At 50.6% G+C, this 13053-nt stretch overlaps 1 protein-coding gene across 1 annotated transcript in view; it reads right to left on the bottom strand.

The window, feature by feature from the left end:
• MUC3A (mucin 3A, cell surface associated) overlaps positions 1-13053 on the bottom strand; it is a 55884-nt gene that overhangs the window by 642 nt on the left and 42189 nt on the right. Inside the window, exons 6-13 of the mRNA XM_010832594.1 lie at positions 7596-7697; positions 7010-7137; positions 6616-6680; positions 3650-3801; positions 3218-3289; positions 2951-3113; positions 2061-2222; positions 1361-1440 (exon numbers count right to left, since the gene is read on the bottom strand). Of these exons, the coding sequence (XP_010830896.1) occupies positions 1361-1440; positions 2061-2222; positions 2951-3113; positions 3218-3289; positions 3650-3801; positions 6616-6680; positions 7010-7137; positions 7596-7697 (924 nt within the window). The remainder of the gene's footprint in view (positions 1-1360; positions 1441-2060; positions 2223-2950; positions 3114-3217; positions 3290-3649; positions 3802-6615; positions 6681-7009; positions 7138-7595; positions 7698-13053) is intronic.

The raw sequence follows: 13053 nt of genomic DNA, 5'->3' as shown, positions 1-13053 counted from the left end.
GCCTTCCGACATGCGCCACGGGCAAAAGTCGAGGCCTGGTGAGTGGGTCCCCAAGGAGTCACTTGGTTTAGGGTGGGTAGGAGGGCGAGACTGCCTGGGGTCAACGGGCACACTTCCTCATAGCAACGGTAGCGACAACAGACAGAAGCAACTGTGCCTGGAATCTTCTTGTGTGAGTTGGCATGAGTCCAGCACTCCCTGTCTCCATCATGCAAAGAAACTCGCTCCTCAACCTTCAGAACCGGGTTTCAGGTCCACCTGGCATCTTCCTGATCATTCCTTTGCTCCCTCCCTCAAGATCCTCCCCCACCGTCTGCCCTCCTCGCCTGCTCTCCCCAACAATGTGGGCTGAGCTAAGCTGACTCCCCAGCACTGCCCGTAGGCCACAGGCCTCTCTGCAGACTTCAGACTGGCCTGATCTGGGGTATCTTCCCTCTGCACTTAACTGCCCACTGCCCCCCGTCTCCGTCATCCCCTCCCAGAGCCTGCAAACGACAGGCCCTGCCCAGCTAGCTCACTGGCATCTGAACTATGCTGACTGCTGTCCACACCTCCTGGTCCCCACCGTCCCCCCACTCAGCCTCATCATCCCTGGCCTGCATTAGTGTGCTGTTCGCTCCCTGAACTCCCCACTTTCGTGTGTCCCCCTCAAATCCTCCTGAATGAGCCACCCAAAATGCACGTCTGGTCCCCCTCCCTTCAAGCTCCTCCAATGGGTCCCCCCACCATGGGCCACTGACCAGTCCTGACCTAGCTCTGTCACTCTCCCGCCCCACTAACCCGCCCTTGGTTCCCTACAGGCCACTTCTTCTCCACCTCCACGCCCTTTCTTCAGCAGAGACCCTTGCCTGGAAAACCCCTCTCCCTTCCCATCCTGGGACACGGCCTCACTTGGCCATGGCCCGTCATCCCACTGTGTGTGAGACACGCTGGGGCTGGGCTCTGGGGAAGGATCAGGCTCTCAGTCGTTATGAGCAGCTCTGGTAGCCAGAGTGGGCTGAACCCACGGGAAGCTCCGTGGAAGGACCGCGTGTGAACTGGATCTTGGAAACAGTGGGATGGGGATGTGCAGAGATTCAGACGACCAGAAGCAGCACAGTCTGCAAAGCGGTGGGCCACAGACTGGAGTGCAGGGAACTTGATGGGGAGAAGCCAAGTAAAGGCTGGAGGGTCAGCAGGGCTGCCCATGGGGACTCGGGGTCAGGAGGCTGCAGACTGTCTGGCTATTACGGCAGACGCAGGACTGGCTGGCAGGACGTGTGTGCGTGTCACCCACAGCCACTGGGAGTCTGACTGGTACTTCTCCACGCCGCCCCCACCCCCACCAGCCTGCCCCGCCTTGGCCCCTGATAAGATCTACCTTCCCAGATGCTTGTGTTCTCAAAACTGCCAGGGTAGCCTGCATCTTGCCACTCTCGAGACACGTCGTACTCTTGCCTCCTGACAGAAATGACATGAGCAGCTGATGACGGAGAGGTGGGGGAAGGGCTCAGAGACCTCTGATCTCGGCCTCCAGAAGAATCTGCTCTGGCCAAGCCCTGAGTCAGGGAGGGAGGGGCCTGCCCCCAGTGGCAGGGGTAGAAACCGAATAGACATCCTGGAGATGTCCCCATCGCCTGCCCCCCACCCCCACCCCTCAGTGACCTTATCTGTGAGCTGGGGGCATCGGACTAGAGTCAGGGCAGTTTCCTTTGCCTGCTGGCAGGGCTCTGTACAGAACATTACTCAGTCTCTTACAGCTGGGAAGAGAGCGATCATTCCCAGCGTCCTAGTGTGACAGTGCTGCTCTGTGGCAGCCAAGGTGATAAGCACCAGGTAATTTCATTACACAATCCAGTTTCAGTACATAAGTCTCTGTTTCCATTTCTCTGCCAAGTGGATATGTCTTATCAGATCGCAGGCTGCCCTCTGCTAGACACAGAGCTGGGAGGGACCAGCAGGAACTAGGAGGGACTCGAGGGTGTGGGGCAGGGCCTCACCCACCCCTGTTGGGCCTCAGCAGGGCCTCAGGTATTCTGACTATGGTCACCTCTCCCCCAGGCCCAGCCTTGGAAGCTTACCTGTGCAGTTTTCTCTGGGATCGGCTGAGTAAGACGATCAGGACCACCACCAAGACCACCAGGAGTGCCACCACGGCCCCCACAATCCCATATACCATGCTCTTGCTGGTGCTGGATTCACAGGTCTCCCCCGAGTACCAATGTGTGTCTGAGTTCAGGCATCTGGGGACACACACAAGCTCAGGCCAGTCCACCAGCTTCCCTCACCCACCCAATTTCTGCACCCCCTGCCCCCTGCCCCTGAAAAAAAAGATCAATGTCAAAGCACAGGAAACCATCTCACCCACTAAGGGCAGCTGCTGGGCACCCTCCCTGACTCCCCAAGTCTAACGGGTGGTGAGTGGGTGCAGGGACCGCAGATCCACAGAGCAGAATCTGAGAGGGCCGGGCACCTCATCCCACGCATGTAATGTTCACCCACGTAATCGCTAAGCATGTAATCGCTAAGCACAGTAATCGTTAAGCAGCTGGCACTTGGATGGCCTGTCACCATGTTTTATATTTTGTACTTTAGTTTAAGACGTAGCACACCAGCAAGGAGGTGATAATGGCATGGTGGCATGGTGGCTGGGATGTTGTTAGGGACATGAATGATAGATGAAGAGAGAGGTCCAGAGATACAGATTTGCAATTGATAACTGGAACTTTTTCAGAAAGGGGACTGCTTGGTTCTATGAGGCCTGTGTATGTAATCTGTACCTCCCGCTCCCATGGTATATGGGAGTGGGAGGTGGGAGACCTGGGAAGAGGAAAGAGGGATGTAGAGGCTGGGCTGGAGGTGCCTTGTGAGCTCTGTCCACCCTCACCCTGCACTCTTGGATGACCTTCAGGGAGAGTGGGACCCTACTACCAGAGAGGGCAGATGCTGGCCTAGAGGGAACAGCACTTACACACAACGGGGGCCGCTTTGCTGCAGCTGGCACCTGCCGTGGTGACAGTCCATTTCCGACTTTGTCCCTGGGGTGCACTTGGTCACACAGGCCAGCTTACCATCCAGCTCATCCACGTAGTAGAACTGGGCGAATTCCTTCGCAGCTTTCTTAGTGCATTGCTCTGGGGGCAGGTGGGGGGCCAGCAGGAAGTGTCAGCCAGATGAACCCGTCCCTAGGCCCCCCCACCCTGCAGGTTTACCGTCCACTCTCCATGGAGCTGCTCACCTTGCGGGTCAAAGTCGACCTTCACGGAGTCCACAGAGGTGGCCGTCTCATCGTAGCACAGGAGTGAGAGGCCTGCCCAGAGTGGTGAGAAAGAGAAAAACAGATGTGCCTCCCCCCGCCCGCTGGAAGCAGTCAGCCTCCCCTTTCCTCCTTGCTGTGACCAAGACTAGTAGATGCAGCTGAGGCTGTGGGCTGGCTCTGAGGGGGTCACTGGGGCTGCTGACCACCTCAGCCCAGGACTGAGAGGGGCTGCTGGGAGCAGCGCAGAATATGGGGAAGGTACCCAGGCTTGACATCTGGATTCCTCGAGGGAGGTCTCTGGAGTTCCAGAAGAGATGAGAGATGCAGGACGTGGGCGTGGGCCTGAGACCTCCCTAAGGGGCCCCACCCATCCTTTCACCACCAACATCAAGGGGTTTTCGGGGGGCTTACTTTTGCACTCTTTAGAATTCCCGTGTAGCTGTCCAGTCTCATTCATAATCTTGGCCCTTACAATCTTAGTGAGGTTTTCAAACAGCTCCAGGTACCCCGAAGTATAGTTGGCCTCCATGATGACTTCGTGTTCCACCATGATGCTGCCCCGACTGGAACCGAGAGTCATCAGTCAACCCTTGTTGCCCGCCCTCCCAGCAAGTGGGGCCCAAGAAGCAAGAAGGGTGATGAGAAACAAATAGTCATGTGACCCAGGGGTGGGACAGAATATAGACTCTTCCCTCCAGCAGTTAACAACCTAGAGGGAGGCTACAATATAAGCCTGGGATTACAATATATGCCAATGGGTGAAATTCATTTCTGAAAATGGAGGCTGTTGGGCAAAGATGTGGAGGAATGGAACCCTTGTGCATCAGTGGGAAAGCAAACTGGTATAGCTACTGTGGAAAACAGTATGATGGTTCCTCAAAAAATGAAATATAGAATGATCATGTGATCCAGCAATTCCACCTCTGGGTATCCACCTCAAAGAATTGAGAGCAGGGGCAGGAGGAAATATTTGTACACCCATGTCCATAGCCATCTTATTCATAACTAAACAGTGGAACCAATCAATCTAAGCGCCCATCAGCAGATGACTGAATTAACAAAATGCAATGGTATATTACATACAATGGAATATTATTCAGTCTCTAAAAGAAAGGAAATTCTGAGACATGCTGCAACATGCATGAACCTTGAGGACATTATGCTAAGTGAAATAGGCCAGTCCAAAAAGGATGAATACTGGGTGAGTATTTATGAGTAGTAATATGATATCCCTGAAGTAATCAAATTCAGAATAGAGGCAGAAGGCAGCATGGCGATTGTCAAAGGTGGGATGAGGTGGAATTGGGAGTTACTGTTTAATGGATACAGAGTTTCAGTTTGGGAAGATGAAAAAGTTCTGGAGGACTTCCCTGGTGGTCCAATGGTTAAGAGTCCACCTGCCTGTGCCAGGGACACAGGTTCAGTCCCTGGCCTGGGAAGATTCCACATGCTGTGGGGCAATTAAGCCTGAGACTACTTAAGTTCGCTTGTGCTAGAGTTCATGCTCAGCAACAGGAGAAGTCATGCGATGAGAAGCACATGTGTCACGATGAGACAGCAGACCCTGCTTGCCTCAACTAGAGAGAGTCCCCCACAGCAATGAAGACCCAGTGCAGCCAAAAAAAAAATTAAAAAGTTCTAGAGATGGACAGTGGTGGTGGTTGTACAACAATGTGAATTTACTTAATGCTGCTAAACCATATACTTAACATGGTGAATTCAGTGGCTAATGACAGATTTTATGTTATGGGTATTTCACCACAGTGAACATATTTTAAATGTAAACATTTAAGACAGAAGCTAATGGATTGCATTTTGAAAACCAAATAAGTAAACTTTTAGATATGAAGAAACATGAGGGCACTTTAGAAATGTTGGATTCCAACTCAGAAGCTTCTTGTTAGATGGTCGGCAATGCTCTGAGCAGAGAGCTCCCGAGACAAGGTCCATCACTACCCACAGTCCTTGTGGCAAAGAAATCGGAAGCAGGACCCAGGAGGACCTAACCCAATAAAATCCTGGGTCAGAATGGAGACAGAGACCATGGCTCTGAGGCTGGGTGTGGGTGGAGGATGCTGGGTTATGGAACACCACGGGTTCTTGATATGTTGGTAACTGACATGCCCCAGGCTCCCTCCTCACCCTTCTGTCTGCTTCTTCCCATCCTCCTCTGGGAGCTCTGCTTCTCCTGCCCATCCGTTAAATATGGATGCTTCCCATGCTTCTGTCCAGGGACAGCTTCACTTCCATGCTGTGACAATTGCCCTAGCCATCTGGTCTACTCCCCGAGCTTCCAGTGATGCCTGTCTGGGGACATCAATGCTGATGTCTCTGCTATAGACCCTTACTATCATACATTTGACCACCAGCTGCTCCATCACTTGACATGGCTGGGCCCCAGACACTTGAGGCTTAACAAGGCCCATGTCAAACTCATCATCTTCTTCTATTGTCCTGCTCCTTCTTATGCTCCTCATCTCAGCCAAGGGCAACCCACACTCCCAGAAGCCCAGAAATCTGGTGTCATTCCTCCTTTTCTTCAAACACCCATCAAAATCCAGTGATCTGCTGGTCCTGCCTCTTAAAGACCTTTAACACTGGACTACTTTCCTTCTTCATTAACACCTCTCAGGCCTAGGCTACTATTGTCTCCCTCCTCTGTCCATCCATTCTCAACCCTGCAAACAGATCTCATGGTCTGCAGTGCAAAGCATTTACTCTGCCACATGGGCAGATGATGCTTCACATGTAAATGAGCATGTGTCACTTTTCCAACCTCCTCTCCCACCACAGCCCCTTTGTCTTTAAGAAGCCAAATGTGCTTTGTGTTCTTAGAATCTGAGCTCCTTTCTCTTACCTGTAGGCACATCATGGATTTCCTCTTGTAACACTCTCCCACTCCCTTGCCTCTAGTCGGCCCATTCCTCATCCTTCAAGCCTCAGCTTAGCTGTATCTTCCTCCAGGAAGATTTCCCTCAGTCTCACTGACCCTGCATTCAGGACCTCTCCCTCTGTACCTCGTGTGTCTCTTATAAGTCTAACCTCAGTAACTGAGTTATCATAACTACCATAACTCTAGCTACCATAACTCTAGCTAGCTACCTGTGCTCTGCCCTTCTAAGCACCATGAAGAGCAGAACCCAATGTTCCCAGCACCTAGCACAGGGTAGACTTCCAATATTAACTTGATAAATGGATGAATGCTGAATGGATGAATGCTGAATGAATGAATGCATGGTCTCAGAGCCCTCAGGTGTTGCTTTTTTTGACCCAGCCAGGTACTGATACTCTAACCATTTATGATAGGAGGAGGCAGGAGAGCAGACAAGAGAGAAGAGCTTCCCACAGTCTATAAACCTTCCCACCCCCATACTCACAGCAGTCTTTTGACATTCACGCCTCTGTATTGGGGAAAGTTGTTGCCCCTGTAAACTTCATCCATCTGAAAGAAACAAGACAGCTGAGTTCTTAGAAGCCTGGAATGTGCAGCAGTCCCTGTTCTCTGTGCTGGGGGAAGTCCCTCAGAACCTCCTTTCCCCAAGGAGTCCCTGTATTCAGTTCAGTCAACTCAGTCGCGTCTGACTCTTTGCGACCCCATGAACTGCAGCACACCAGGCCTCCCTGTCCATCACCAACTCCTAGAGTCCACCCAAACCCATGTCCATTGAGTCGGTGATGCCATCTGCCCATAGGAAAGAAGGAAGGGGGTGCATAGGGATGTCCCCTCTTCCAGGATTCACATCAGGGAATCTAGGCTTCCTCTCCTCTTACCCGACTCTTGAATACTTGAACGAAGTTCTTGTATGCAGCAGAGGAGTTGTCCTTTAGGTCATCTGTGAAATTCCTGTTAGTCACTTTCACTTTCAGGTCTACAGTGGCGTTGATTTTCTGGGGAGTCTCTATGGAAACAGGGCATATTATGCATGAGACAGCAACCTCACAGTAATGCCTTCCAGGAATAGCTAATTCTTCATTTGTTGGCTTTATGGGAGAGGAGAAAGTGTGTAGGGAGGCAGACAGAAACTCAAAAGGCAGGTAGGAGTAGCTGAAACATTTGCCCCTTATCTCTGAATACCAGGAGGAGCTACTAGTCAGAATCTTGATTCAGTGAGACCTGACTGGAGGGCACCAGATGATCATTCAGATGAGAGAGGCAAGTTAACTAGTGAAAAGGGCTCAGAAGTGGGATGCAGGAAATCCATGCTCTACCTGCATTTTGGCCTGGGTGAAAGTCACATTTTCTTCTCTACCTGCACAATTAGGCAATGGTAGCAAATGAATCTTCCAGTGTTGCCCTCCTATTTTGAATGGTTAAGGGATGTGGAAATGATCTACAAGTCTCAAAAAAGGTCTTTACCTATGGAGAAGTATTCCTTGAGGGATTTACACTGGTAACCAAGGTAGCCTTGGGGACAGATACATTCTTTTCCGTTCCAAATGCCCCCATTGTAGCACTGCCCTGCAAAGAGGTAGAACATTCCAGAGGTTACCATGGAAGCCCAAGACACAAAACATCAACTCTCGTTCCAAGTCCCATCATTCAGACATTGCACTGAAAGATGGAAATGGGACTAGATAATCATGCTGTAACTGAGAGCCCTCTGCCACCATTTCAATCCCCAGGAGATAGTGGGGAAAGGAGAAGGAACAACAGAATGGAAGGAAGCAAGAGATGAAAGAGGACACTCAAAGAAATCAAGAGTCCTACAACTCAAAAGACAGGCACACCATCCACTTGGATGATGTATACTGGCAACAAGATGGTACTGGAAGTGTGAAACAAGATCACAAGGAGGACAAAACTGATTAGCTGATAAGGGCGATGAGCAGGAAGAGCCCTTAGAGTGACATACAAGTAGACTTACTTGGTGTCATAGTTGAAGAGTGGGTTGTCCTCACAGTTGTCTGTGTCCTAGTGAATGGGGGATGCAGGGTTGAAGTGGTACTGAATCCAGGGACTGGAGTACCAGTGGAGCCAGGTGAAGTGGAGGACACAGGAGAAGAAAAGCCAGAAGTCGACTCTTTGGCAGTTGTGGTGGTATGTTGTGAGACCACAGTGTGGGTGGAGATCTCACTGGGGCTTGACGGGGAAGGACTTGCACTGTTTGTACTGTGCAAAGAATGGGTAGAGAATGATGGCATGGACCCGTCTGAGGAGCTGGTGTAGAGAGTGGATCTCAGAGAAGATGTGGTCATGTGTCCATCACCAACGGAAGTGGTTAAGGATTCTCCAGGCCTTGATGTCAAAGCAGAAATTTCATTCCCTACAGTAACAGTGCTGTTCAAGGTGCCTGTAGGTTTTGATGAATCAGGGGTGGAAGTAGCAAGAGTGAGTTCCTCTGTGAGGCCTGTGATTGTCTGTGTGGAGACAGAGGGGGTGGTAGACAGCAGGGTGGGAATTGAAGAGGAAGCTAGGCTACTACTATGGCTGGGATAGGAAGTTGACATAGAAGATTTGGAAATGGTTGAAAGGACAGAGGACATCTCAGTAATTGTTGTTGTACTGAGTCCAGTCCTGGAGGTAGTGGTAGAAAGTCCCTCAGAGTTTGAAGGTATATAAAATGTTGAGGTGTAAGAGGAGACTGTATCTGTTGATGGTGCTGAGACTATTGTGGACACAGTGGCTTCAGGAGTAGAATACGTGGTCCTTTCTTCATCACCAGTGGAGGAGGTAATGGATTCAGCTGGACTTGAAGTGGACACAGGACTTCCATCCTCTTGAGAAATTGTTGATGTAGGTAAGTCCGTGACTTGAGAAAAATCAGATATGGTGTTGTGATCTGTGGATTTCTGAGTGACCAAAGTGGTAGACTGTACTGAACCAGACGAGCTGGAAAATGTCTCTCCAGTGCTAGATGGGGCTGTAGAGCTCTCAGCAACTCCTGTGTGGGAACTCTCAGAAGAAACACTAGATGCAGACCACCCAGAAGTAGTGGCAAAACTCCCAGGGCGTGTGGTGAGGGAACCCTCAGAAGACATGGTGAATTCAGACAGACCAGAAGTGGTTGGGGAGGACAAGGGAATTGTGGTATGGGAACCATCAGAAGACACTGTGGATTCAGACAGACCAGTAGTGGGAGAGCTCCCAGGTACCATGGTGTGGGAACCTGCAGAAGACACTGAGGATTCAGACTGACCAGATGTGGTGTAGAAACCTTCAGAAGAGACTGTGGATTCAGACTGACTAGATGTGGTGATGGTGCTCCCAGGGACTGTGGTGTAGGAACTCTCAGAAGAGACTGAGGATTCAGACTGAACAGACATGGTTTGGGAACTCTCAGAAGAGACTGTGGATTCAGATCCACCAGAAGTAGTGGGGGAGCTCCAAAGGACTGTGGTGAGGGCAGTCTCAGAAGACACTGTGAAGTCAGACCCACCAGATAAAGTGGTGGAGCTCCCAGGGACTGTGGTGTGGGAATCCTCAGAAGAGACTGTAGATTTAGACAGACCAGAAGTGGTTGGGTAGGGCATGGAAACTGTGGTATGGGAACCATCCAGAGAGACTGTGGATTCAGACTGAGAAGATGTGGTGATAAAGTTCCCAGGAACTGTAGTGTGGGAACCCTCAGAAGAGACTGTGGATTCTGACTGAACAGAAGGAGTGGGGGAACTCCCAAGGACTGTGGTGAGGGAACCTTCAGAAGAGATTGTGGATTCAGAATGACCAGATGTGGTGTAGGAACTCTCTGAAGAGACTATGGATTCAGACCAACCAGATGTGGTAGAATTCCAAGAGACTGTGGTGAAGGAACCCTCAGCAGATACAGTAGACTTAGACTGACCAGAAGTAGTGGTGAAGGTCCCAAGGACTGTAGTGTGGGAACCTTCAGAAGAGATTGTGGATTCAGACTGACCAGATGTTGTGTGAGAACCATCAGAAGAGACTGTGGATTCTGACTGACCATACGTGGTGAGGTAACCCTCTGAAGAGACTGTGGATTCAGACTGACCAGATGTGGTATGGGAGTTCTCAGAAGAGACTGTATATTCAGACTGACCAGATGTGCTGACAGAGCTCAAAGGAATTGTGATGAGGGAACCCTCAGAAGAAACTGTAGATTCAGACTGAACAGAAGTAAAAGTGGAGCTCCCAGGGGCTGTGGTATGGGCACCCTGAGAAGAGACTATGGATTCGAACCGACCAGATGTGGTGGTTAAGCTCCCAGAGATTGTTGAATGGAAATCCTCAGAAGAGATTGTGGATGCTGACTGAACAGAAGGAGTGGACAAACTCCCAAGCCCTGTCGTGAGGGAGCCCTCTGAAGAGACAGTGAATTCAGACTGTCCAGATGTGGTGTGGAAATTCTCAGAAGAGACTGTGGATAAAGTGAGATCAGATGTGGTAGCAGAACTCCAAGGGACTGTGGTGAGGGAACCCGCAGAAGAGAATGTAGATTCAGGCAAACCAGTAGTAGTGGTGGAGCTCCAAGGGACTGTGGTGTGGGAACCCTCAGAAGAGACTGTGGGTTCAGTCTGACCAGATGTGGTGAGAAAGCTTCCAGGGACTGTGGTATGGGAATCCTCAAAAGACACTGTGGATTCAGACACACTGGATATAGTGGGGAAACTCCCAAGGACTGTGGTGAGGAAACTCTCAGAAGAGACTGTGGATTCAGACTGACCAGATGTGGTGCGGGAACTCCCTGAAGACACTGTATAATCAGACCAAGCAGACGTGGTGGTGGAGGTCCAAGGGATTATGGTAAGGGAACCATCAGAAGTGACAGTAGATTCAGACCAACCAGAAGTAGTAGTGGAGCTTCCAGGGACAGTGGTAGGGAAACCCTCAGAAGACACTGTGGGTTCAAACTGCCCAGATGTGCTGACAAAGCTCCCTGAAACTGTGGTGGGGGAACGCTCAGAGACTGTGGACTCAGACTGACTTGGTGTGGTGTGGAAAATCTCAGAAGAGACTGTGGATCCAGATTCATGAAATGTGGTGGTGGAACTCAGTAGGACAGTGGTTTGGGAACCCTCAGAAGACACTGTGTATTCTGACACACCTATTGTGCTGGTGGTGCTTCCAGGGACTGTGGTGGGAGAAGCGTCAGAAGAGACTGTGGATCCAGACTGAACAGGTGTGGTGTGGGAACTCGCAGAAGAGACTGTGGATTCTGACAGAATTGATGTGGTAGTGGAGCTTCCAGGGACTGTGGTGGGGGAACTCTCAGAAGAAACTGTGGATTCAGATTGAGCAGATGTGGTGATAAAGCTCCCAGCATCTGTGGTGGGAGATCCCTCAGAAGAGACTGTGGAATCAGACTGATCAGATGTGGTGTAGGAACTCTCAGAAGAGACTGTGGATTCAGCATGATCAAATGTGGTGGTGTAACTCAGTACAACTGTGGTTTGAGAAACCTCAGAAGACACAGTGGATTCTAACAGACCTAATGTAGTAGTGAAGTTTCTAGGGATTGTAGTGGAAGAAGCCTCAGAAGAGACTGTGGGTTCAGACTGATGAGATGTGGTGATAAAAAACCCAGGGACTGTAGTGGGAGAAGCCTCAGAAGAGACTGTGGATTCAGACTGATCAGATGTGGTGATAAAACTTCCAGGGACTGTGGTAGGAAAAGCCTCAGAAGAGACTGTGGATTCAGACTGACCAGATGTGGTGTAGGAACTCTCAGAAGACACTGTGGATTCTGAGAGAACTGATGTAGTGGTGGAGCTTCCAGGGATTCTGGTTGGAGAAGCCTCAGAAGAGACTGTGGGTTCAGACTGACCAGATGTGGTGTGGGAACTCTCAGAAGACACTGTGGATTCTTCCATAACTGATGCAGTGGTGGAGCTCAGTAGGATGGTGGTTTGGGAACTCTCAGAAGACACTGTAGATTCTGAGAGAACTGATGTTGTGGTGGAGCTTCCAGGGATTCTGGTGGGAGAAGCCTCAGAAGAGACTGTGGGTTCAGACTGACCAGATGTAGTGATAACACTTCCAGAGACTGTGGTAGGAGAAGCTTCAGAAGAGACTGTGGATTCAGACTGACCAGATGTGGTATGGGAACTCTCAGAGGAGACTGTGGGTTCATACTGATTAGATGTGGTGATAAAACTTCCAGGGACTGTGGTCGGAGAAGCCTCAGAAGAGACTGTGGATTCTGACAGACCTGATGTGGTGGAGAAGCTCCCAGGGACTGTGGTGGGGGAACCCTCAGAAGATACTGTGGGTTCAGACTGAGCAGTGCTGGAGATAACACTCCCAGGCACTGTAGTGGAGGAAGCCTCAGAGGAGATTGTGGATTCAGACTGACCAGATGTGGTGTGGGAACTCTCAGAAGACACTGTGGACACTGACAGAACTGATATGGTGGTGGAGCTTCCAAGGACTGTGGTGGGAGAAGCCTCAGAAGAGACTGTGGGTTTAGACTGACCAGAGGTGGTGATAAAAGTCACAGGGACTGTGGTGGGAGAAGCCTCAGTAGAAACTGTGGATTCAGACTGGACAGATGTGGTATGGGAACTATCAGGAGACACTGTGGATTCTGACAGAACTGATGTGGTGGTGGAGCTCCCAGGGACTGTGGTGGGGGAACCCTCAGAAGAGACTGTAGATTCAGACAGAACTGATATGGTGGTGGAGCTTCCAGAAATTGTGGTTGGAGAAGCCTCAGAAGAGACTGTGGATTCAGACTGACCAGATGTGGTGGGGGAACTCTCAGAAGACACTGTGGATTCTGACAGAACTGATGAGGTGTGAAGCTCCCAGGGACTGTGGTGGGGGAACCCTCAGAAGAGACTGTAGATTCAGACAGAACTGATATGGTGGTGGAGCTTCCAGAAATTGTGGTTGGAGAAGCCTCAGAAGAGACTGTGGA

This window comes from Bison bison, unplaced genomic scaffold, assembly GCF_000754665.1.
Source record: "Bison bison bison isolate TAMUID 2011002044 unplaced genomic scaffold, Bison_UMD1.0 scf7180017861528, whole genome shotgun sequence".
NCBI classification, from domain to species: domain Eukaryota; kingdom Metazoa; phylum Chordata; class Mammalia; order Artiodactyla; family Bovidae; genus Bison; species Bison bison.
The sequence above is the reverse complement of the archived record's forward strand: the minus strand, read 5'-3'. Positions and strand labels throughout refer to the sequence as shown.